The sequence below is a fragment of the Pediculus humanus genome, genomic scaffold (genome assembly GCF_000006295.1).
Source record: "Pediculus humanus corporis 1103172108281 genomic scaffold, whole genome shotgun sequence".
NCBI classification, from domain to species: Eukaryota; Metazoa; Arthropoda; class Insecta; order Psocodea; family Pediculidae; genus Pediculus; species Pediculus humanus.
The window spans coordinates 1,414,227-1,440,968 of NW_002987850.1; the positions used below are offsets into that span (position 1 = coordinate 1,414,227).

At 31.1% G+C, this 26,742-nt stretch overlaps 4 protein-coding genes across 4 annotated transcripts; 1 reads left to right on the forward strand and 3 right to left on the reverse strand.

Moving 5' to 3' along the window:
• Positions 1–595: 595 nt before the first annotated feature.
• On the reverse strand, positions 596–2,113 carry Phum_PHUM515220 (uncharacterized protein; the record flags this gene model as incomplete). The annotated part of the gene is made up of 3 exons (XM_002431152.1): positions 596–1,060; positions 1,314–1,484; positions 1,604–2,113. The coding sequence occupies 3 exons, from the start codon at positions 2,111–2,113 to the stop codon at positions 596–598; spliced, it is 1,146 nt and encodes a 381-aa protein (XP_002431197.1).
• A 946-nt stretch (positions 2,114–3,059) lies between these two features.
• Positions 3,060–4,210, reverse strand: Phum_PHUM515230 (chromobox protein, putative; the record flags this gene model as incomplete). Its single annotated transcript, XM_002431153.1, has 4 exons — positions 3,060–3,197; positions 3,281–3,657; positions 3,907–4,045; positions 4,181–4,210. The coding sequence occupies 4 exons, from the start codon at positions 4,208–4,210 to the stop codon at positions 3,060–3,062; spliced, it is 684 nt and encodes a 227-aa protein (XP_002431198.1).
• A 1,751-nt stretch (positions 4,211–5,961) lies between these two features.
• On the forward strand, positions 5,962–7,803 carry Phum_PHUM515240 (alpha-centractin, putative; the record flags this gene model as incomplete). Its single annotated transcript, XM_002431154.1, has 5 exons — positions 5,962–6,009; positions 6,395–6,459; positions 6,541–6,867; positions 6,955–7,501; positions 7,660–7,803. The coding sequence occupies 5 exons, from the start codon at positions 5,962–5,964 to the stop codon at positions 7,801–7,803; spliced, it is 1,131 nt and encodes a 376-aa protein (XP_002431199.1).
• A 1,637-nt stretch (positions 7,804–9,440) lies between these two features.
• On the reverse strand, positions 9,441–12,207 carry Phum_PHUM515250 (Mannosyl-oligosaccharide glucosidase, putative; the record flags this gene model as incomplete). The annotated part of the gene is made up of 2 exons (XM_002431155.1): positions 9,441–11,885; positions 12,193–12,207. The coding sequence occupies 2 exons, from the start codon at positions 12,205–12,207 to the stop codon at positions 9,441–9,443; spliced, it is 2,460 nt and encodes an 819-aa protein (XP_002431200.1).
• Positions 12,208–26,742: the final 14,535 nt, after the last annotated feature.

Sequence of the window (26,742 nt, forward strand, 5' to 3'; positions counted from 1 at the left end):
TTGATTAATTTATTGATTAATTAATTAATTAATTTAATTATTTTCTTCTCATTTTCGTGACGTAACAAATCGAAAGTGATTAAAAGAAAACCGGAAATGAAGTTCGTTTCAAATTGATTTCCGCACAAATCAACGCGTACTCGCCGAATCGTCTTCGATATACGGTGAGTTTTCCTTCTCTCTCTCTCTCTCTCTCTTTAACAATCGCGATTTGTGTGTTTATTTCGAAACTTCCGGTTTCTTTTTCCCCCCTCCCCTCCCCCCACATCTCTTTTCGATGAGATTCTCCGAAAATAAGAAGAAAAATATATATATATATATATCGATTTCATTAAAATCTATGATGTTGTCGTCTTCGACAATGATTATTATTATTATTTTTTTTTTGTCAAAATAATTATTTAAATAACATTTAAAACATTTTCTCTCTCTCTCTCTCTCTCTGTCGCTCTCTCTCTCCTAACAATATTTGGTTTTATTTTTACGATTACGTCATCACCGCATTTTCGAAAAAAAAAAAAAAATTTTAAACAAACGTTGAAACACGATAATAATAATAATAATAATAACGTCAACGTTTGATTTCGATTTAAGGTTAGGAACAATTTTTTCGTTGTTGTAATTGTGGTTGATTCGAGTGATGATGATGATGGGGGTGGTGGTGGTTGGGGGGCTGGTGGTGTTGGTGATGAGGATGATGATGATGATGATGAGATTGAGGATGATACTGGGATTGTTGATTAAGATGATATTGTTGCTGTTGCTGGTGCTGCTGTTGCAGTTGCTGTAATTGTTGTTGATTCTGTAGAATTTGCTGCTGTTGTTGTTGTTGTTGTTGCTGCTGCTGTTGCTGTTGTTGATGTTTACGAGTGGCTTCTTCTCTTTCGTTGGCGTCGAAATACCATAACGTAATTGCATATCTAGTCCTGTATGACGGATGAACTTCGTGTGGATTTCTCCTATCCGACCAAAAGAATAATATTCGATCGAATAAAGGTTCTATATTAGCTACTTGATCTTGCCAACCTTCTGGAAATATTCTCAATAATCCACCGTCTCTCTGTAATTAATTACGTCATTTCCAATTAATTATAATAATAATAATAATAATAATAATAATAATAATGATATATTTGAATTATTCTTATCATTTTCATTATTATTATTGATAATATAAAATTTTTTTTTTTTTTCATCGAGATTAGATAAATTTAAACAAAACAATATAATTAATTATTATTATTATTATTACAATTGGAATCATTATTGTTTTGCCATAACTTTAATTGGACTGATATCGATTAATAACTTACTTTTACATCCCAGTCTGTGTTTAAATAATAAATTGCAGTTATACATCTACCATCATGATTTGGATTATCGACATGTTTAACATAATGACTTCCTTGAGCTGGATAGCAAGCGACCATGGCTTTTGTTCTACCATTTATTATGTAGTCTCCCATTTTACCATTATTCGACATCTAAATAGTATATCAATAATTAACATAAAAAATGATAAGCGATTGGTATTATGTATTAGTTTAATTATAATAGAAATTGCAAATTGAGCGAGTTGAATGGATGATGAAAATCGATTTACCTTGTTTGCCTGTTTCACAACGGTGTCAACTTTACTAATTAAACATCCGATACTTTTACAGTGAGATTCTGTACCATCCAACCACGTGATCTGATCTCCTCTAATTGTTTTCAAATCACTTTTAGCTCTAGCACTTACAGTCTGTCCATCTTTGAATACACCTCTACTGTACATATTAATAACTTCGTCTAAGACTTTTTTACCCAATTCGGGACCTAAAAAGTGATCCACGACACAGACACCGTAGGCATCCATGTCACGGATCACGTTAATGCTAACCTCCTCCAAAATGCTTGCCTTTTCGTCGCAATGCAAAAATGGAGGTCCATTCAAACTAATATTAGCAAACCTATTTAATTCTTTTTCTTCTTTGACTTTTTCGCATGGATCTAATAAATTGTTTTTACTATGTGTGCTTATCAATTCGAATTCAGGCCTTAAAATTTCCGTTCTTGCATTTAATATTTCACTCTCCGAACTCCCCTCGGTGACAGCGCCGTACGCGAACATTCCTTATTATTATTATTATTATTATTATTATTATTTATAATATTATTAAATAATTTTTTTGTTATCTTTTTACGATTTATTTTTATTTTTTTATTTTTTAAATCTTCTAAATTACGTCTCCTGCGAATTTAAAAAAAAAAAAAAAAAAAATTTATTTATATACATGTAAAAATAATAATAATAATAATAAATAAAAACACAAAAATACACGAGTGTGAAACGTTAATCCGATTGTTTCGTTGACGAATAATTAAACAAAATCAATCAACAGTTAATATTACCTCGATTTATTTTATTTTCAATGGGTTTTAATGTTAATAACAAAAAAATAACAAAAATATGTCGGATTACATTTCCTTCCGCGACTGTTCGCCGCCATTCTTCTACCTTCGAGATTCTCGTAATATCATTTAAAGCCCCCGCGATTTTTTATTTTCGTTTCGAAATATCTCGACGAACCCGTCTGGATAATATCTCACCTCTTTTTTTTTTTGTACTTAACTATTATTATTATCAATTAATATACAATTACATTATTTATTTCATTATTATTATTATGCATTTGTATAACTTTATAAATTTCTATTGACTGTATATTATACTACGTCAATATTTTTCGTTGACGTCATCGCTAATGCTGAAAACGACGACGATGACGTCACACAATTCAAGGGAAGACATAATAATCGAATTTAAAGAAAAATCAAAACAAACGATTTGTAAAACCCATTCATTATAATTACAACGATTTATCTCTTTTCATATATAAATATTTAAATTTACCATAATTAAATTCATTTGTATATAATAAAACATTGATTTTAACTTATGAGGATGCGAGGAGAAATGTAAAAAAATAAATAAATAATTGATTAGAGAAAGAGGGTATGAAGAAAAAAGGTAGGAGGGGGCGGGAAAAGAAAGTGAAAATTTATGATTTAAATTATTATTCAGGTTCGTAATACGATAGCCTTGGCATTCGTTTTAAACGCGAACTTTTTTTTGTATTTACGTTTCCAAATTGTATAACGTTAGGTTTTATGATTTTCCTTTTACTGTTTCTCACGCTTGACGGTGGCTTGTCCTAAAAGAAAAGAAAAAAAAAAAATGAGTTTGTTTAATTTTTGGCGGGAAAACAAAAAAGGGGGAGAGAGTAGGGCAGCAAACCTTTTTATCCAATTTTTTTAAAAATGCATTTATCAATTCTTTACAATTTAAATGTTTTTCAGGTTCCCATGTATCATGTTTCGATGAATAACCTTTCCACCTCACTAAAAATTTTCTTTCATTATTTTTTTTCATATATATATCTATTAATTTTTCAACTTCATATTCTTTCAAATTTGATTCATCTTCCTCCTCCTCCTCCTCTGATGATGATGGGGATGCTGGCAAAGAAGATTCTTTTTCCACATTTTCACTCGTATCTTTTTTCTCTTCTTCCATTTTACCTTTTCCTATTTTTTTATTTTTCACATTTCTCACTCGAATGTTTTTCTCATTTTTTAATTTTTTAGACTTTTTCACATTTGTTAATTTGTCCACTGATTTTTTTTCCAATAATATTTTCATTTCTTTTTTATTTTTTATAACTTTATCATTATCACTATTATTACCACTGGTATCATTTACATTGTTATTATTATTACTCGAATTGTTTTTTTTCGTATCTTTTGTATTTTTAACATCAACATTGACATTTTTCTCATCTTTATCTGTTTCATTTTCATTTGTTTCATTTACATCTAGTTTATTATTGGCAACTCTCATTGATTTCCTTCGATTTGTTGTACTTTCAGGTGGCATTTTGCTTATTCTTTTTCTCAATTCTCTTCGATTTGTATTTTTCGTTTTTTCTTCTCGAGTAGTCAATTTGGATTCAATTACATTCTTCCCCATTGAATCTTCCTTATTTTCATCAGGTTTTATATCCTGTAGGAAGAAAAAGAAGATTAATAATGGAAAAAATTCAAAATGATGTTTTATGGAGTGTTTCGAGTCATTTCGATAATTTAAAAAATGGTGTGTTAAGTTGTGATCATCATCATCATGAGTTTGATTGTTTACATGCATACTGATAACGATTATCGAGGTCATGTTTCATTTTTATGTAGGTCACGAAATAAAATAACGATTATAATTAATGTCGAAAACTTAATCAACCAATACAGAGAGAGAGAGAGTGAAAGACTAACCTCAGAGATTTTAATTTTATCATTATCATCATCATTATCATCATCGTAATCAAATTTATTATTTTTTTTTTGTTTTGTTTTTTCTTTTGACGTTTCCCTTTTTTTACATTTCGTCTCTTTCATAATGTTTCTTATTTTTTTCTTGTTTTTTTTTGTGATTTACGATCGTATTAAATGAATTTAAATTTTAATATTCGATAATTGTAAACACGGATGTGATTTCTATATAAAGAAATATGTTATAATTAATAAATAATCGATTATCGAAATCGATGATAATCAATCGATATCGATTAAAATTATAAATTTAAGAAAAAAAAAAAAAAACAAAAAAAAACGATTAATTTTATATTTACTAATTAATAATATTAAGTAAACAACACACAAACGACTGAACCAACGCGTAACGGGATTTTTTTTTGCCTCTTAATCTATTATTATGTTTAACTTATGTAACGTATTAAAATTATTTGGCTTTCGAACGACAACAACAAACAACAACAACAAACATTTAATACGATCATAAATTATTATTATTATTATTTTTCATATTAAAAAAAAAACATTTTTAAAAACTTTTTTTTTTTATTAAAGAATGGATTTTTAACTTTTCCATTTAATAAATAATTTCGAATTAATTAAATATTATATAAATTAAATATTTTATTAATTAATAGTTTTAAATTTAATCGGAAGATGTCGCTAGGTAGAAAAAAGGAAGAGATTTATCAAAATGGCGCCTTTAGTTTCTTAATTTTTGGTGGAGTAAAAAGAAAATGTCGCGATTGTTGTTTTTCCTAAATCAGTGAGAGTAAGTTTTCGTTAAAAAAGAAAATAAAAAAGTGATTTTGGATTTTTCCATTTAGTAAGAAATTTGACGTCGTGAATTTTTCCGTTAAAAATTTCGTTAAACTTTTTTTTTTTTTAATTTTACGTGAATTTTTTGTTCGTTATGATTTCGTTAAATTTATTCGATCGTTCGAAAAAAATTCAAAACGTTTTATAATTCGATTTAAATTCTTTTTAAAAAATCGATTCAGTTTAAAAAATTAGGAAGAATAAATCAAAGTTTTTTTTATATATATAAATTTCTTAAACGTAAAGTTAAACTTTTCAAAATTTTAAAAAAACTAAAACAAAAAAAAAAAAAAAACTTTTAATTGTTAGTTTTTTATATTATTGTTTTGTAATTATTTGATTCTTTAATGATAAAATCAAAACGTTATTTAAAAAATTTGAATCGAATCTTACATATAATTCGTATTAATTTTTCGATACAAATAATAATGATACCTTTGGACGTAAGAACTCACATAAAAGTTTTTACTTTTTATTCTTAAATTTTTGGTACGTAAATCACAAAAAACAATTTAAAACGTTAATTATTTGATTATTTATTAATTTTTTTTTAAACGTTCAAAAATTGAGTAAAATACATTTAGAAAAAGTTTTAAATTAGTACGACAAATTTTCCTGCCTCATTTTTTTTTTTTTTTGGTAAAATGGCGTCAAAATACAAAATTACGTCATAGTTGTAACTAACCAAGTAGTTCTCGTACTCGTTCCCATAAAGAGAAGAAAAAAAAGGAAAAAGAAAAGATTTATTATATATATATTAATTTATTAATAAAAAAATATTATTAATTATTTAAAATGGAACCTTACGATGTTATCGTTAATCAACCGGTAGTAATTGATAATGTAAGTTTATTATAACTGTGAATATATTTAATTAATTATTTTATATTAACTGTCAACTTGCACATATTCAGACACACCTTGCATTACCTATTAAAATTTTATTAATTTAACGCCTTAATTTGTTTTTAACGTTTTAAATACTACAATACTAAACATGATGAATATGCTAGTGGAAATAGTTTTGAAGGAATCATAAAATTTTTACTTAAAATAATTATTTAATAGAGTAGTCATACGTGGAACCTTAAAATTAAAATTTTCAGGTTATATTTATTAGTTAATTAAAATTCTAAACGATACTATTAGTTTTAACGCATTTATCATAGGAGAGTAATAAATATACAATTTATTGTAATATTAAATTAATTTTATTTATTTATTGTAGGGTTCTGGAGTAATAAAAGCAGGTTTTGCTGGAGATCAAACTCCCAAATGTCATTTTCCAAATTAGTAAGTTTTTTGTTTTTTGTAAATTTATAATTAAAAAGTAATTGAAAACGATTGAAAACAAATGAAAAAATTATGTTTCAGTATTGGAATACCTAAACATGTTAGGGTTATGGCTGGTGCCTTAGAAGGTGACATATTTGTCGGTCCCAAAGCTGAAGAATACAGAGGATTATTAAGTATTAGGTATCCGATGGAACAGGGAATAGTAACAGATTGGAATGACATGGAAAGAATTTGGCAATATATTTACAGTAAAGATCAATTACAAACATTTGCCGAAGAACATCCTGTTTTATTAACAGAAGCACCATTAAATCCTAGAAAGAATAGAGAAAGAGCAGCTGAAATTTTTTTCGAAACATTTAATGTTCCAGCATTGTTTGTTTCAATGCAGGCAGTTTTGAGTTTGTAAGTAATTATAATAATAATAATGATATCGATTGGATATTAATCAATGGAAAAAACCGAATAAATGTGTGAAAATTTTTTTGTCAGGTATGCGACAGGTAGAACGACAGGAGTTGTTTTAGATTCTGGCGATGGTGTAACTCATGCAGTACCAATTTACGAAGGTTTCGCATTGCCCCATAGCATAATGAGAATAGATTTAGCGGGTCGTGACGTCACAAAATACCTTCATTTATTATTGAAAAGAGAGGGTATTAATTTTCACACGACTGCAGAATTTGAAATTGTTAAAACGATTAAAGAAAAAGCGTGTTACTTAGCGAGTAATCCGGTGAAAGAAGAATCTGTAGAATTAGAAAGATCACAATATGTATTACCAGATGGTAGCACAATCGAAATAGGTCCTGCAAAATTTAGAGCACCTGAAGTTTTATTTAGACCTGATTTAATAGGTGACGAATGTCCAGGATTGCACGAAGTATTATTGGATTCAATATTGAAATCGGATTTAGATTTAAGAAAAGTTTTATATCAAAACATTGTTTTGTCCGGCGGTTCGACTCTCTTCAAGGGTTTCGGCGATAAATTGTTGGGAGAAATAAAGAAAAACGCACCTAAAGACGTCAAATTAAGAGTAAGTTTTTTTTTTTTACTTATTTATTACTTTTTTCTATTGTTGTTAATTTTTTACTTGCGACGTGTCATATAAATACTCAGTCGTGCGAATAGAAAGATTTAAAGGAAAAAGGAAAAAAAAAAAAAAAAAAAAAATTCACGTTGATGTTATTATAGATCTCCGCGCCTCAGGAAAGGCTTTATTCAACGTGGATAGGGGGTTCTATATTAGCATCATTAGATACTTTCAAAAAAATGTGGGTATCAAAAAGAGAATATGATGAAGAAGGGCACAGGGCCGTACACAGGAAAACGTTTTAACGTGGCTTTTTCTTTTCTTTTTTTTTTTTTTTTTATAAAAATTGTTTTTCATTATCATTGATTTCTTTTACATGCCTTATTATTATTATTATTATTATTATTATTAATAACATTCGAGAGAGTAACGATTAGTACTTATTTATTTATTTATTGATCGATTTGAAAAGAAGAAAAACAAAAGAAAACAAAAATGGCGGATAGAAACGTTTTGCCTACCCCCTATTTCTCCTCTTCTCCCCTCCCCCAGCCTCTATACAACCGTCGTTTTTCACTCTCTTTCTCACAAATAATTTAACGATAAAAAAAATGTGCTTTAAAAAAAAAGTAATAATAATAATAATAATAAATTAATATAAAAGTTATGATAGGGGTTATCACGATGATGATGATGATGATAATTTTCTATATTGTGGTGTATCATTATTATTGAAGCGGTAGATTGTTGTTTTGTAATTCGGTGCTTTAAGCTTTTTTTTATTAATAATAATAATAATAATAATAATAATAATAATAATAACGATAATATTACGATTGTAAATTTAACGCGGAACGGAAGCGGCGTTAATTGATATTAAATAAGAGGAAAAAAAACAAAAAAAATTTTTTGTAATTTAAGATTCCCCCACCCACACCCCCCCATTTAAAAAATTAATAATGATAATGATAATGAAATGACGGAATCAAATTAATCGTTGTTTTCGCCGTGGAAAAAAAAATTTTTTTTTTCTTTTTTTTTTTGTTAAATTCGAACAATTAATTTTATATATTTTGTATTAAAAAAATAAATAAATAAATTGATTAGCTTTAATAATAAATTTACAATTTAAATGAAAAAGGAAATTGTAATTATTATTATTATTTTTTTTTTTTTTTTATTATATGAAATAATGGTGCTAACGTTATTTATTTATTTATTTATAAAAATAAATAATTTTAAATTATTTTTTGATTGTTTTTTGGGTGTCGTACAAAAAATCGTTTCGATTTTCGAGAAGTATCGAACAAAAATAAAAAACGAGATCGATTTATCGTAATATTAACCTTTCGCGACTTTTGTGCAACAACAAAAAAACAAAAATGGCGGAAAAGGTTTTTTTTCTGTTGTAACAACGTTCCTAAATAATCCGGCAGGAGCGCTGTTTTCAAACGGGGGGGAGGGTGGAATTTTCAATTGTGATTTTAATTATTATTTATTTATTGAAATAATTTTTTTTTTTTTTTATTTTCGTATAATTTATCAATAGAAAAAAAAATAAAAACAAATAATAATAATAATAAAAAATAATAACAATAATAATAATAATAATAATAATAATTAAAACGTTAAAAAATTTTTTTTTCATTTTACGAACGAAGAAATTAGAAACGAATCGAAATCGTGTCGCGCATTCGATTTTTTTTTTTTTAATTTTAAATTTAAATTTAAATTTCATTCGCGAATTAGAATAATGATGACGTCACGTAGAAAACCGTTAAATAATCGAATCGAACCGTTCGGAATGCGTTTGGAGTCGCGGAGAGCAATTCGAAGAACAGTAGCTTCCTCTTTGTTTTTCTTTCGCTCGCGTGTTTTTCTTTTTCGTTTTTTTTTCTCTCTTCTCCCCATCCTTCCTTTCCTTTGATTTCCTCCTTTGATTTCAATAAATTTCGGCCATGAGCAATACGACCAAAGACGACCATCCGGTGAATGGTCTCGATCCCTGTCCCTCTCCCGTCACGTCGTTATACTGTTCCCAAATGTAACCCGTTCTCTTGTATTCTTTGAATATGTTATTTATTAAATTTTCCCTTAGCCTCTCGTACAATTCCTTGGCCGTTTCCCTGTAGGGTCCTTCCATTTTCGAATAGTTATACAACGCTTTCGCGACCAAATAATTAATGTTGATCCATATGGGTCCTCTCCAATATGGCGGATCGTGTTCCGTGTTGTATTTCATGTACATGGGTGACGTAGTCGAAAGAGATCTCAAACCGTAGTCGGTCCATAAATACTCTGGATTTTTTAGATCCAGCAATACTTGTCCGAGTTCGGAGGATTCGCTGTCGAGGATTTCGGTCATGAGGGGAAATAAATTTATGTAACCGAAAGAGGAATCCACGTAATCGTAGACGGGACTTTTTAAAACGACTCGAACCTTTTCCTGATTCGTGACGGGAGTGCCCGGTTGTCGTTGAATCGTCGGTGGTTTTTTCAATACGACCGAATCCGTGTGAAGACCGTAATCGGCATACCTCGAAGACCTGTAACTCCAGTGCAAATGATTTAAAAACCTCGGATCCGTGAGGTAGTAAAAAGTATTCTCGTACTTTTTCCCATTTCTTCCCAAAGTGTGAGACAATTCGGCGAGGGTGGATGCCGACAAAGCGATCCAACACCGAAGATCCACGTGTCTTTCTTCCGAAGTCGGATGCGACGCTCTCGGATAATCGTCCAAACCGGACGTTAATGTTTTAGGATTGAGTTCTCTCACCGCATCCGGATCTCTACCCTTCCACCTGTAGGATCCTGGAACGTCGCCGAGTTGCGTGTAATTAAACCAATCGAACCAAGCCTGGAGCCTCGGATACAATCTGTAAAGGGTGTGCAATTTCCCTTCGCTTTTAAGCTTTTTCCGATAGTTTCGATTAATGAATTTCAAAGTGAGGAAAAACGTCGGCGGATTCGCGTTCGTGTTGTGCTGCGTGACGAATTCTTCCGGTACTTTGCTCAAAGCTTCCTGTCCGAGTATTTGCTCTCGCGGAATCCAACCCTCTATGTTCATGAGATCGAACCAATGATTTATTATGTCCAATTCAATATCCAAATCCCACGTCGATATGAGGAGACCGTGAAAACCTTCGTCCCAAAGGAATCCCCGAGGGAAAAAACTCCTAGATGGTACGGCCGTGTAAAGCGGAGCTTTCCAGTACGGCACCGTGTTCTTCGTGTGAGATGATTGTACTCTGGAGGAACCGTAAAAGTACCCGATACCCCCGATCAAATTACTCAGTGCCGCTTTTGCAAATTCAATCTTTTGCGGACTGAAATTTTTCCTACCCAATTCGTACGTCCTTTCGAATTTTTCCCGGAAATTTTTCCTATGCTTTTCCAATTCTTCTTGATAGACTTTTCCGTGGAGAGTGTTTGAACGATTGTGAAAGCTTTCGGATTCGAATATGAAATACGTTTCCATGGGTAATTGACCCGTGACTTGCAACGCGACGAAATTATGCGGGGGTCCGCTCACGGGATCCCGAAAACTTTCTCCGGGTAACGTGAATTTTATTTTATTCGTTTTTTTATTTCTAATCGTTCTCAATGAATCTAAAACGGTTTCTTTCAACAGGTGTATGCCGGGGCTCACGGTGCTGAGAAAGGAATCGCTCACTTCTTTTCTATTTTGATCGTAGAGAGTAAATGTAAAATCCCCGAGTTCCGGAGTGTTTCCTTTTATTTTCGATATAAGATTTCCGTAATAAGGACCCGAGGATAGCCAACCGTTACCCTTGTCTTCTAGTGCGGCGTAAAATAAAATTGATATTTCCTCCGTGGTGTTGTATTTCGGTTCGACCTTGACGTGTGCCGTCCAATCACCACCGTGATTACCTCCCGGCCTTTTAACGAAGGATACGGTCATGCGATAAGGACCGTCGTGTATTTCCTGCACGCCAAAATTCCTACCGTCGTGTTCTTTCCACGTGTATTTGTTTAAATTGTCACCTTGTTCGCACCAGTGCCTTATGTCGATGTTACCGTGTGCTAATTTCTTCGGGGAATACCACATGATTCCGCTGAGGAGGGGATTCGAATCCCGAGTTTTCATTCCAAAATATAAACCCGGCCTGTAACTTCCCCAATACATATGTGGTACGTCCAAACCTGATTTTTCCACCATTTTATCATTGTCGAATTTAGTGTTGACGCGAGTTTCCAAATATCCTTTGAATCCTATAACGGCAGCTATTATTAAACAGGTGAGTGTTATTCCGGTTCTTATGGGTGACAACTCATCATTGGGTTTGTTTTTATTATGACTTGAATTTTTATTATGATCTCCGCTCGCTTTTTCATGCGTGCCAGAATTTTTCGTTCTAGGCATCGTCTAAAAAATAACAAAAAATAATCAATAAGAGAAAACGTCATGTTTTATTTCATAAAAAAAAAAAAAAAAAACATTTGAATTTTCGATATTGTAATGATGGACCACAAAAATAACCTCACCTGGTTAGAAATTTTAATTTACTCGTTATTAATTACGAGACGTGATTACAAAAAAAAAGAAAACAACTTACCGAGTTTAAAAAAAAAGTAAAATATTTATAAAAATATATTTACACGTGTAATTACATTGGAAAATTCAAAAAAAATTTTATTATGTGCTATCGGTCTACGAAAAAGCTCATTTTTACTATTTGATCTTCCATATCAAAATTATTATTTGATCGGTAAACGTAATCCGGAATCGACAACTTTTGAAAAAACAAAAAGGTAAAAATATTAAATTTCGAATCCGCTTTTTCAAAATTGATTTTGACATTTTTTCGATTTATCGATATTTATAATTTCGATATAAAAATAATCGATTTTTTTTTGTTATATTTCAAATCGAATCGTAAAACAAAAAAAATGAAAAAAAAAATTCTCGTAATTTCTCGAAGTCGATAGAAAAAATTTCGCTTTCAAAAGTTGGCAACATTAACTTATATCAAAAAATAATTATGTCGGTTATTTATTTCTATTATACGAAATCGAAAAAAAAAGTTTATTAGAAAATGAAAAAGAATTAACGAAACCGATAACTATTTAATGGATGAAAATAATTGAAAAAATATTAACGGAACGAAATGTGGAATTGTTAAAGTAACGAATAATTATCATGGGACAGATAAACACAAATTTAGGATTCGGTATGTGGCAATCATGATAATTTTGATTTTGAAAAAAAAAAAAAAAGATATATATATATATTTTTTCACAATGTCGAAATCGAATATTTAACTTTTATAAAAATAATTTGTTTGCATTCCACTCGTGCCGCCCGCCCCCCCTCTCCCACAATATTTCAAAATGCAAAACATAATAATGATAATATAACAATCATAAAATTTTTAACCTTATTTGTATATCCAAAGGTTAGTTCTTATGTGATTGTTTCTTTTTAATTTTTCTCTATGATTAACCAATCAATACCTTGTGATCATTCAGGTATTTTCATAATACAACCATATAATAAACATAAAATCGAGTAAATTTTTATAAAATGTCAATTCGAAAACAAAAGTAGGAAAACCAAATCGGTTTGTTTTTAATCGATTTCCTTAAATTAGAATTATTTAAACATGATATAAATTTTAAAACAAAGAAATGAAATAAATCATTTTGATTTTCAATTGATAATGCTATAAGAATATCAATAATAAATTTGATATCATTTATTTATTTTTTTTTTGAAATCGATGAAAAACAAACATGGAGTTTTTTCATTTAGTTATTTTCTTAATTGTTTTCCTAGTTAATGAGTTCTTTTTTTTTTGAAAATGTTGGGAAAGAAAGAAAAAGAAGGAATTAAGGCTTATGATAATTACTTTGAGTCATTATGGTAATGACAAATAAATGAATAAGAGTAATCAGTGGGAGGGATAAAGGGAAAAGGGAAGGGGAAACTCGACTTTGTTAATAACTCGAATAGAAAATATAATTTTGGTATTTCTATATATTTTGAGCGAATAAGTGTGTGAATCATTTCAAATGAAAATAATAATAATAATAATTGAAATTGCATGGATTTTAAAATTGTTTTTTTTTTTTTCTAATAATAAAACAATGTAATTGAAACTTTAATAAATGTGAATTTAAAAATATATATATATATGACATGATATCGAACAACAACAACAACAAAAATTACATAATATCAATAGTTTTTTTTTTTTTTTCTGTTAATATTTGCATACGTCATCTTATTGTTTAATAACGTTTCATTTATTTATATATAAGTAAAGTTTTTGCCTAATTTGGGGGGGGGAGGAGGTGTAACTTGGGTGGGAGAGGGAACCCACAGGAAATGAAAAAGGGATAAGGTGATGAACGTATTGAAACTTATTAGTTTTTCTTTTTAAAAAAACTTTAAAAAAAAAAAAAATTAATTTCAATTAATTTCTTCGTTTAAATTCCAGCAAAATGAAAAATTATCATCATTATCATCATCATTATCACCGTGTATGATAATAATAATAATAATCAATCATTATTATTAATATGTATCTTTTTTTTTTATTTTTATTTTTTTATTGTCTTGCTCTTTGTGGCGTTTGTGTTTTAATGGGAAAAAATAAATTTTATATTTATTATTATATTTATTATTATTATTATTATTATATAGGCGATGATCCCTTGGCCTCTTTGTTGTTGTTGTTGTTGTTGATTTTTTTTTTTTTTATTTTTGGATGTGACATCAAATGAAAAATAATTTTTTATTTTATTTTATTTTTGAACTTTTCATTTTTTTTTTTTTTTTTTTTTTTTGTCTTTAACTTTTCGTTCGAGTTTTTATTTCGGGGGAGGGGGGGGATCGGGGAGGGTGGTGGTGGTTCCCAAATAAATTTCATAAATAAAAACCGCGTAATTAAAAACACGTTTATTATTTTTTGTTTTTGGATTGGTTCCACGACGAAAATTTTACGCGCCATTTTCTCTTTCTCCTGTCTTGTCATTTCGATAATAACGACGTTTAAGGTTCGCAGTTATTATAATAAAAATTAATTCGATAAATTGTCGTCTGTTTGTTTGTTTGTTTGTTGTTTTTCCCCATCGATAATAAAATAATAATGAAATAGAGTGAAAAAAAAAAAAAAAAACAAACGGGTTGTAAATCAAATGGTATTAATAAATATGGCGAACGTATTGAAAACATTAGATTTTATGGTTCGGAAAAAGAAATACGTATATATAAATAATAACCGTCGTTTTATTTTTATTATTTTTTATAACCGTTATTTATACTTTATAGTGTTTAAAAAGATTTAATATTATTATTATTATTATTATTACTATTATTATTATTATTTTAAATTCGAAAGGCTTTCACCGAAAAAGAAAAAAAAAAAAATTGCGGGACCGTAGGAATTTTGCCAAATAAATAAATAATAAGCAATGAATTTATTCGAAGGCCGCCATTTTTTTTTTTTTTTTTGGTTTTTAGATTTTCACCTTTGACCTAAGCGATTATTACGTATTTAACTTTTATTTTGATTATTATTATTATTATTATTATTATTATTATTATTATTATTATTATTATTTATTTCCGGTATATCGGCGATCGTGGTCTTAAAAAAGTTAAAATTCAAATCCAGTCGTAAATTGATAGACGTATGAACAGGTGAAAAATTATTATTATTACTGTTTTTTTTTTGTCTTAAACAAAATGGCGGACGCCGTGGCACGAATGAAAGTCACGAATGATTAACAAAAAAAAAATTAAAACGTTTCTTTGTTTTTTTCACTCTTTAAATACGATCCCGTTTAATTTCATATATCGTTGAGGTATTTTTTACAATTTTCTAGTTACGCTACTGAAAAGCAACAGGGTGACAGGAAACGAGTAAAAAAAAAAAAAAAAATTAGGGGTGATTTTATTATTATCATTATTATATAATTTTTACCAAACTAGATTTATTAGCATAAAATAAATTATTATTAAGGGGAAGCGACGAACTGGTTTTGGGGTTGGACGCCATGTTTTTTTTTTTTTTTGTTTTCGTTCGCGCACTTTTTTGAATTCTATTCCTCGCCCCCCCCCCCCCCGCGGTGAACGTTCATTGACGAAAACGTGCATTTTCCGCGATTAAAAAAAAAAAAAAAAAAAAGGAAAGAAACAATTAAACGCCATCATCATCATCATCATCATTTCGAGACGCTGATTATGCATCATCGTCGTCTGTCTGAATTTCCGGTGTCGTTTGGCGAACCGGAAACGCGACCGCGAATTACCATTTTATTTTGCAAATCGTACGATAATCGTCGTTTTTTCAAAATCGAGCGAGGTTGATCAAGGTTGGGGAAGGGGGTAGGGGGGTAGGGGGTGGGATGGACAGGAAACGAAAAAAAAAACGTTCAGACATTTTTTTTTTTTTTTTTGAATTTATTTGCGAGAAACGATACGAGGAGATAAATTCGATTCAGCATCCCGGAAATCAATTTAAAAATTATTTTATTCGATTTTATATGTGCTTAGGTCGTCGTTATTATTATTATTATTATTATTATTATTATTATTATTATTATTGTTATTATTATTATTATTTTTGGAAAAAAAAAAAACGTAATGAACGTCGGGAAGCGTCTGGAATATTTAATTACGATTTACTCGATTCGTTTCTTTTTTTTACTCTATGACGTATTAAATCCAACGATTTTCTTATTGATTGATTAAATTTGTTTTTTTCTGATCGAGGTTGTTGCCTTTTATTATTATCATTATCATCATCGTTGTTGTTGTTGTTTTTCTTGCTCCGTCATCGACGGTTCTCATTTGACAGGTTGACAAACATCAACATCATAAACATCCCGATCATGGGAATATACGATTCGGTGTTTTTTTCTTTCCTTCCACGTTTTCAGGTGTGTCAGAAGGTGAGGGGAGGGGGGAGGGAAAAAAAGATTTTTTTCTTACGTCTTAAAAAATTTTTCTTTTCATCCCTCATCAGGTGATTTCATTGAAGCCACCTCGTATTACGTTCACAAAAGATTTTCGAGTGGGTACTATTATTCGAAGTCACCGCACGAAAATAATTTTTTCTTCTTTTTTTTCTTTTTGTATTGTTGGCACCATTGTGTTATGCAATCGCATTGTGTGTCCATTGAATTTCATTCGACGTGACTTTTACGTCGTCGTGGGGGGGAGGGAGGTAGGTCAACGTCGACCTGCGAATTTTGTGTTTGTTTTTTTCTGGTCGGCATCGATTCGTTGTAATTAACGTTATCGAAATTCGATTTTGAAATTATTATTATTATTATTATTATTTAGAGAATACATTCCGGTGGAATTTAATAATCGCGGTTTCGATTTTCGATTAATCGTAATCGACGTAATAACGAAATGCATTTTTTCTCTTTTATTTATTGCAAAATTTTTTCATTTCCTTTTTGCTCCCTTAAAAAAAATTTATTAATTTCGATAGATCGATCGATCTATCGATCGACTTTTTGTTTTTGTTTTTATCAGATGAAAAGAAGAAGTTAACGAACGAAACAGCTGTTTGTTAAGAGACAGAAAGAGAGAAAAATTACCCAACAACCTTTTTTTTTTTTTTTGCAGTAGACGTTTTTTGTATTAAAAAAAAAAAACCTTAAATTTCAGGTATTAAAAAAAAAAATTATAGGTATTGTTAGAAACAGCTGTTTTATTATTTCATGTTTTTTTTTTTTTTTTGTATTTATTTTATTTTCGGATCGACCTGGAACACTTCTGGCACGTGCCTCATCATTTTTCAACCAATCAGAATCGTTCTAGAGAACCATTGAAAAAAACACAATAAAAGTCTTTGGACTTGTCTCTCTCTCTCTCTCTCTCTTTCTCTCTCTCTCTCTTTTTTATTCTCACGGTACCAGCATGTTTTTTTTTTTAGGATTTTAATTGTTGTCTAACCTCCTGAAGGTTTCGTTTTTCCAAATGTCTGATGCGTAGATTCAGGCTTTTTTTTTTTTTATAAATAAAGAAAAGTCCGTCCGACGGAAAACTGAACAAACGACAGCGACGACGACGACGAAATCCGATAATGATTTATTTATTGATGACGTCACGTCGTCATTACAAAACATTTCGATTAATTGCTCTGATAATTTTTTTTATTTTTATATACGTCGTCGTATTATGTGATAAGATTATTATTATTATTATTAAAATGAAAAAGAGAGAGAGAGAGAGAGAGAGAGAGAGAGTAATCGTACGGAGTGTACACATACACCCTGAAATTTTTCCACCTTTTCGTAAAGGAGACGCGTGGCACAAGCGGAACTCCATAGGAGCAGATGTTTTTCAGCTCCATTTGGCGCGTGGCTAAAGACCGAAAAACCTTTTTGAAAAAAAAAAAGTTTAAAAAGACTCGGGAACGAATTCGTTTAGGTAATAAACGTATGTTTTAAAACGAGAGGGAACGAGAGAGGGAGAGGGAGAATGAAGAATCATTCCAGTGAAACGATAAAAGAACTGCTGGAATTAAACGGGATTATTTCAGGGGTTGACTGAAAGAAAAAGAGAGAGAGGACGAAGGGGAGGGGGAAGAAGAAAGACAACACCTTGACGGGATGGATATGATAAACTAAAGGTGTTCTGCTTTGAATCTGGAGGTACCTACCAACACACACACACACACACATAAATTTTTATTTTTATTTTTTTTCATTGATTCCCCCTCTCCCTCCCTTCCTCCCCGGGTTTCTTTCTTTCTTTCTTTCCTTTTTTTTTTGTTATTTTCGATATCCTTTTTTGAAGGGTCCTGTGTTTCCTTCCTGTTTCTATTGTGTAATGTTTGTCGTGTACATTGTTCCGTTCATTACCATCCGTTTTCGCGGAGGTAAAAATAATAATAATAATAATGATAATTTTTTTTGCTTCTGCAGATTGTTTTTTTTTTTTTTTTTTATAAAAAGAGGAAGAGGCTGCGCGTATAGGAATATTAAAATTACAAATGTTTAGCTTATAAGTCGGGACAGGTGAAAAAACGCCGCCAGATACTTTTTTTTTTTTTTTTAAATTAATTAATGATTAGGTTATTATTATTATTATTATTATCATACGTATTAATATTATTATCTTTGAGAGCAGATGTGACAGGTTGTCAGGGCAGAAGGTTTTGTATTTTTTTTTTTTGGTTGGAAATTAAATTTCTTTTTATGAAAATTAGTGTCTGTTGTTGTTGTTTCCGTTTTCAGGTATAGGTGAAAGCTTTTTTCCTTTTTTGCGGGGGGAGGGAGAGGGGGTGGAGGTGTAAGGAAAGGTAAAAGGTTTCGAATCTTTCGTATCAACGAATAATACAACTTGAACCTATTTAACTTTTTTATTTTAACTTTTTTTTTTTTTTAGTTTGGAGTCAAAAAATTAATGAAAAAACGTGCGAAAAGCTTATCCCCTCCTCTTCGTCCCCTCTCCCCCCGGGGGGAAAAAGAAAAAAGAAAAATGCGGAGAAAAATAAAAGCGGAATGAATTTTCGATATCACCGGTAAGAAATCAATCGATTATCCATAGAATAAATAAATTTAATTTTTTTTTTTTTTCGTAATTAACACGAACGTAAGACGTTTAATAAGATGAGGGGGTAGTGTAGAGGAAATGAGGGGGATGAGGGTACGTAAGGGGACTGGAAACGAGAAAAAAAAAAAAAATCAATCACTAGAAAAATTTATGGAGCACGTCAAGAGCTTCACATCCGGTTTTTAATTTTATAAAAGTTTTTTGTTGTGTGTGAAAAGAAAAGCTTCCCGTCGACGACGCGTCATAGAGTAATAAAACAAAAATTTAATAATAATCGATTAAAAATTCAACTATATAAATACAGGAGGCAGCGGGAAGGGGTGGGAAATGGGGGTTTGTTTACTTTCGGGATACGCGCGCGAACATTACAAATTAAGACGGATAAGGGTGGTTAATTACGGGTGTGACGTCACAATCAAACCCGAAGGGACGAAGGGGGGGAGAGAGAAAGTCGAGATTGAAAAATTTTCGAAATAGAATTCGATCACCGCGGAATCGATCGGATTTATTTTCGTTTCGCGGATGCCTTAGAAAATTTTAAATGTCGATAAGAGGAAGTGCAGTATATGACCGGTGACGTCATGACGATGGGCCCCATTTTTTATTTTTCCATCTCAAAGATTCTCTCGTGTACATCCTTTCTCATAGTCCTTAAGTGATCAGGCTACCTTGACCGATTTGATATTTAGGTATTCGTTGAATCGTTTATTATTGTTATCATTATTATTATTATTCATTCTTTTGTTTTCTACATCGTTCGTTTGTTCGTTTGTTCGTTCGTTCATTCATTCATTCGTTTCTCTCGTATAGAAATTTTTTAATAAGGTTTCCGGTTGCTCGGAGTAGGAGTAAGAGGATGTTTTTAACTTTTTCTTTTTTTTCTTCTTTTACCCAGACGTCAGCGGTCGAGGAACGATACGAAAGAGAGGGGGAGGGGAGGGAAGGGAAGGGAAACGAAAACAAATTGTGGCGAATTCGTACAGATGTACGAGATACGAAAGGGTTACCAATTATTTTTTTTTTTTTTTGCACATTTTGTTTTGCAATCGGGATTTTATTTTTTTTTTTATTTAACCCTTTCGTTCAGACTAAATGAAGCCACGTGGGGGGAAACATCTGTTCGAAAAATGTTCAGGTGTTCAGGTATTCCCGGTCGAATTTGAGAAACTCTACGAACGAATTCGACTTTTTTTTTCTCTCTCTCTCCCTCTCTCTCTTTTCTCCGATTTTGAAGTTTCGCGACAGTGAGACAATTTTTTTTTTTTTTTGTTAATTTTGCATTTAATGTTGGCAGTATTGTTGTTGCTGAGTGTCGCCTTTTTTTTTTTTTTTTTTTTTTTGATATCTTAACTTTTTCGGGTTTTTTTGTCGCGTCGACATTTTTTTTTTTTTTTTTTTTTTTTATACTTGCGATGCTGCTTTAAACGGATTCATCTCATATCATTTAATTGCTTCGCTTTTTCTTTTTTTTTTGGACTGACGTCGTTGTTTTTTTTTTTGTAACGGTTATGTTGCGGCACGAGCAGAAGACGCGTGTGTAAATTAATTCATACGAAAAAAAAAAAAAAAATTTTATCGTCGTCTTAAATTTTTCATATTTTTTAATCCGAAACAAACAACAAACAACATATAAATCGTTCGTTTTGTTTGCGGAAACGGGAATCGAATTTTTTTTTTTCTCTCTCTCTTTTGAATTTTAAAAATAAAATTATTATTATTATTATTTCCGTAACGTTTGTCGAATTTTTTTTTTTTTTTTTCGATATCTCGAATTACTTTTTGTTTCTCTCTTTTCAATCGACGCTGTAAAAAAAAAAAAAAAAAAAAAAAACTTTCCAGAAGTTTTAGTTTTATTTATTTATTTATTTTGGCAAAAGAAAAAAAAAACAAATTTTGGAATTTTATTTGTAGGGAGAAAGGGGGGGGGGAATCCCACGGGAGAAGGGGGGAAACAACATTTAAATTATTTATTTATTAAATCTGGATAATGTTTTGCAGTTTGCGTTTAGAAGAAAAAATTTCAAATTTTTTTTTGGTTTATTTATTTACGTTAAAAGTTTTGCGGTTGTTTGGAATTTTTTTCCTGTCGAGAAAGAAGAAACAAAGTAAATAAGTAAAGTTAACGTGGCAGAAGAAAAAAGAAAAAAAAAAAAAAATAAACTAAACGCTCGTAAAATGTAAAACGATATATATATATATTTTTTACGTTAGTTTTAGTAGTCGAAGGTTTTTTCGGTAATTATATACCCGTAAACGATATATCGTATCGTATCGTATCGAAAAAATGAAAACTTTTACGTGGGGAACCCCGTGGGTAAAAGTCGTAGAAGAAAGCGGGAGAAAAAAAAGAAAAATGGCGACCGATATCGAAAGCGATATCGGTGAAATCCCAAAAAAAATTACCAAAAGTAAAAAACGGACTCGGTTTTCGGGGATGCAAATAATAATAATAATAATAATAGTATATTCGACGACGATTGTTATTATTTTGTTGTCTCTCTCTCTCTCTCTTTCTCTCCCTCTTTTTTCTCTCTCTTTTTTTCCTTCCTCCGCGGAGTCACAAATGCTAGGACGGGATACGTATATATATAAAAACTTCCCCAATGAATATTATATAAGTATTTGAAAAACACATTTTCATTTTAGATGTATATACATCTGCCGGAGTGGCAGAGCCAGTCTGCAGCTGTCATCAGACGCAACATGGAGGTTTTTTTTTTTTTTTTTTTTTTATATACGGTCGCTGTTAATGCTAACTTACATACGCACGCGCACACGTACACGCACATACACGCACACAAGCATACCCGGCTTACACGTATACCAACTGATGTATATTTAGAAAAAAAAATTTCCCTCGTCATCGTTTTTTTTTTTGTGGTTTGTTTTGTTTTCGTTTGTTGTTTGTCTTTTCCCTGCCCCCCTCCCTCCGAAAATCGTTTTGGAAAATTGTTTTTCACCCGTAACGACGTATCGCGAAAGAAAATAAGTGGAGTTATGCTTTAAGTGGGGACTCCTTTAACTCCTGCTGTTGCTGCTCCTGTTGCTGCTTCTGGTGCCACTGTTGTTTTCGATTACATAGTATTTTTTTTTTTTTTTGGGAATCGATTTTATGTCGATGTCTTTCTCTCACTCAATAAGATCCCATGTAATCGTTCTCTTTCTCTCTCTCTCTCTCTTATTATTATTTTTTTAAGGTTCGTATTAAGGTTCAATCGAGGATGTTGAAATTGTGTTCGGATGTTGACCGCGATGATTTTTTTATTTGTTTGTTTCTTTTTTTTTTTTTTTTTTTTTTTTTGAAATTTCTCATTGAGTTCTTTCTTTTGGTTACGGCCGATTTTGTTAATTCTTCACGAGAGAGAAAGAGAGAAAGAGAGAGAGAGAGAGAGAGAGAAGTCTCAGGTATGATTTCTTAATGAGTTAAATTTAGAAATTTTTGGGATTTTACTCTTCAACTCATTAATTAAAATTGATTTCGAAAATGGAAAAAAAATAATAATTTTTTTTACAAAAATCTTTTATTATTATCATTATTATTATTATTATTATTATTGTTATTGTTATTATTATTATTATTAGAGTTTTCATCATGTTAAAGTCACGTTTGAGTGAATTTCAAGGTTGGATTATTGACTTAGTTTTCATTTTTTCATTTTTTTTTTTGTTTTGTTTTAAAAATGGCTTCTGGATAGTTTTTTTTTTTAAAATAGTATTTGAATTCATTTTTTAAGGAAAATTTAGTGAAAATCTCGTATGCTAATAATAATAATAATAATAATGAATAAGAGTTGTTTAAAGGGGGGGGGGCGGGGAAAAAACAAATGGCGGATTATTTAAAAGAGTTAGTTTTTTTTTTTTTTTAAATATAAAATATCATACCGTTGTAATAAATTTCAATACGATTACGTCATTTCAATCTCGATGAAATTCCTCCCCTCCTCACTCATTTCCCCCCCCCAAAAAAAAAAAAAAAATTAATTAATTAATTCGGGGAAAAATGAAAAAAAAAAAAAATTTTCGAAATGAAACAAAATGTTTTTTTTTTTTTTTTTTTTTTGCTGCGTTTCGATAATCGTTTAGTATTTCGATTGTTGTTGTTTCTGTTATTATTATTATTAATCACATTGAAATTATCCGCCATATTGTTTTTTTTTTTCCAAATCGGGTTATGTTGTTTTTCCCCCCCCCTTTTCCCCTGCGTCTACCAACTTTTTAAAAAAAAAAAAAAAGCCAAATTTGAATTTCGATAAAAGGGATAAAAAGAGAGAGTGAAGGGAATGGAAGGGAGGAGGGTTGGGAGGGGAGGGGGGGGGGTAAAGTTTTAAAAATTTTGATTCATACTCCGAAAAAAAAAAAAAAAAAGGAGAATAGAGTGAAGGAAGGAAGGAAGGGAGGAAGGGAAGGAAGGGAAAGAGCGGCAGCTGTCGTTTGACAGAATTAAAATCGTTCCCCCACTTTTTATTTTAAATATTCTCTCTCTCTCTCTCTCTCACACACACGCCAGTCGTTTTCTTTACATTCGATCGTGACTATATCTATCTCTCTATCTCTCTCGCACGCATTTATTTTACGTATCGCCGCATTCGTCGAATCGAGTTTTAGTTTAAGTTCAGTCATTTTAGTTTCACGGTTTTGTGAGGTCAGTCGAGTGAGTGTCGTAGTTGACGTACGTACGTGTTCGAGTGTACATGAAAAAAAATTTTTTTTTTTTTTTTTTTTTTTAATTTAATTTAAATTATTATTATTATTATTTATTAGTTTTTTGGAAAAAAAATAATTTTTTTATACCTCTTTCGATTTATAATCATCGGTTTGTTTTGTGTTAAAAGGGGAATTTTGTCGCGAGAATTTTTTTTTTTTAAAGAAAAATTTTTTTTTTTGATTCGGCGGAAAATGACGTTTCGCGTTTTCTTCCCCCTTTTCCTCGCCGTCGTCGTCGTCGTCTTCGTTTGTTATTGAAATAAAAAAAAAGAAAAAAAATTTATTTTACGCGTAAATTGCGTAGTTTGTCGTTTTAAAAAAAAAATATTTATTTATTTCAAATAAAAAAAGGGGAAAATTTTTGGCGGTCAAATGGGAGTTTCCGGAGTGCAAAGTGAATCTCCATCCTCAAATCCTGATCATAGGTGTCAGTGCATGGATGACATATTCGCTCCGATTCGGAGCAAAATGAATGTATTGAAAAAAATCAAGAAAAGAATCGGACTTTGTAAGTTTTTTATCATTATTATCTTTTTTTTTTAATAATTTTTATTATTTTTATTATTATTATTATTAATTTTTTATTAACGGATATGCGTCGCGTGGGGTCGCGAGTGGTGCGCGAGGGTAAGGAGAATGATTTGGGGGTTGTGTGTGTGTGTGTGTGTGTGTGTGTGTGTGTGTAAATACGTAAAAGGTTTTCTCGGAATTGTTTAAATTTAAAAGAAAGGAAAAAAATAGAAGAAAAATGGTGGAAGAAGACCTTTCACTCTTCCCACAGATCTCATGTCAACGCAGGTCAAGAAAAATATTCGAGTTATTTCGATCGTGTTGAAACAATTCGCGAGTTTCACCCGACAAACATGGCGATTCTCATTTACCGATACGGTACGCGTTTTTACCTTTTTTCTTCTTTCTTTTCTTCTTCGCTCCCTCCCTCCCTCTCTCCCTTTAAAATCATAAAGGGGTTGTGTTGATGATGGGGTAATTTGGTCGTATGTGGTTAATATTCGAATGGGAATCGTGCGTGTGCGTGCGTGTGCGTGTATGTGTGTGCGTGTGTGCGCACCGTTTCGAAAATTGAAGAAAAAACGATAATAATGATAATTATTGGTTTTTTTTTTTTTTTTGTTCAAAAGGAGGAAGATTAATTAAAAACCTGTTTTGGAATGATAATAATAATAATAATAATAATAATGACGATGATGATGATGATAACGTTATCAATTTATTATTTGAAAATTACCGTGATTAATTGAATGGAATTGATTTTTTTTTGTACTCTTTTCTCTCTCTCTCTCTCTCTCTCTCTCTCTCACTCTCACTCTCTCACTCTAGAGATCAAACCAATAGAATTCGCACAACCGAAAGAATTTTAAAAAAAAAAAAAAAAAAGGAGAAGAAAAGGTTTCGATCCTTGTCTTTTTTCCTTCACGTTTTTAACGTATCGGAGAAGGAAGGAAAAAACGAATGAGTGCGAGTGAGAGAGAGAGAGAGAGAGAGAATACGAGGAAGAGAATGGAGAAGGATAAAGATAGAAAAAAAAAGAAAAAAAAAACAGTTAAGGTAACGTCAGATGAAAATAATAATAATAATTGAATAAGAATATTTTAATAAGTTGATTGCAACACCGTGGGAAGTTGGTACATAAAAAAAAAAATCGTGAAGCGTACACTCGCCTCCGAAATTAAATCCCTTAAAAACGTGTAAATTGTAAAAACGAAACTTTCTCTCGTGTATACTTTTCAATTGTAAACTTGTAGGATTTTTTTTTTTTTTTTACGTTGTTTTTATTATTACGATCGTCATCGTCATCGTCGTAGTAGTAGTTTTTACCTCGTTTCTATTTCCACGTCGTTTACGTTACGTCAGAGGAGCCGACGACGACGTTAATGAAAAGTCATTTACATTGAAATACATAATGATTTCTCGGTAGTGGTAATAATAATAATAATAATAATAATAATGAGTCAGTGTCGTAGAATGACGGTCGGAAGGACGAGGTGAAGGTGGGTAGTGGAGTCGGTTGTACGGGTAGTACCGGTAGTATGATAGATAGGAGTACCGCCCGTGGCAGTCAAAATCGGTTGAGGATAAAAGACTAGAAAACCGAAAGTTTGTGATGAATGAATTTTCTCGCTTTTCTTTCTTGCTTATTTTAGGTTTTTGTTTTTGGGTACGGGAGTAAATCCCGATGAACGATGATGATGATGATGATAAAATTGAATTTGCGTTGGAAAAACAAAATGGCGTGAACAAAATTGAAACATGTTATTGCAAGTTGTACGGTAGGAGTTGCGTTCGTAATAATTGACCGCAATTACTAAAACGAATTTTTATGGAGTCGTTCGAAACGCTTGCGTCGACTTGCATTTTTCCGTTTTTTTTTTTTTTTTAAACCTGGAAAAAAAGATGATGATGATGATGATGATGGAGGAGAAGAAAACGTTCGATGCGATTCAGTAAAAAAATGACGTCAAATTTCCACATGGGGGGGGGGGAAAATTACACGAACTTGAGGTTTTTTTTTTGGGGGGGTTTCTTATTATACTACGCCGCGTTAAAAATGATTGCGTTGTTTCGATTCTCGAGATCTCGAATCGATCTCGAGATTCATTTCGAGATATAGTATTTAATAATAGATATAGATATGGTAATAATTTGTATGGGGCGTGATGTCACGTGACGACGATGACGACAGGGGGGATGCTGGGGTCCCTTCCGTTTCTCTCTTCCTCTCTTTCGTTTTTCTCATTACGACGTCGAACGAATCGTTTTTACGTGAGGGGAGGGGTGACGATGGGGGGGGCGGGTGGTGGCGGTAATGATGATGATGACGATGACGGTAATGGCGGCGGTGTCTGTGGTAAAAGTTCCGAGAATTTCCCAAACTGGAATTTCCAATTACATAAAAAAAATAAAATAAAATAAACGTGACGTTTCTTTCTTTATTTGTTCTTCGACGCGCGGGATCCCGACGGGTCAAGTTTTTTTTTTTTTT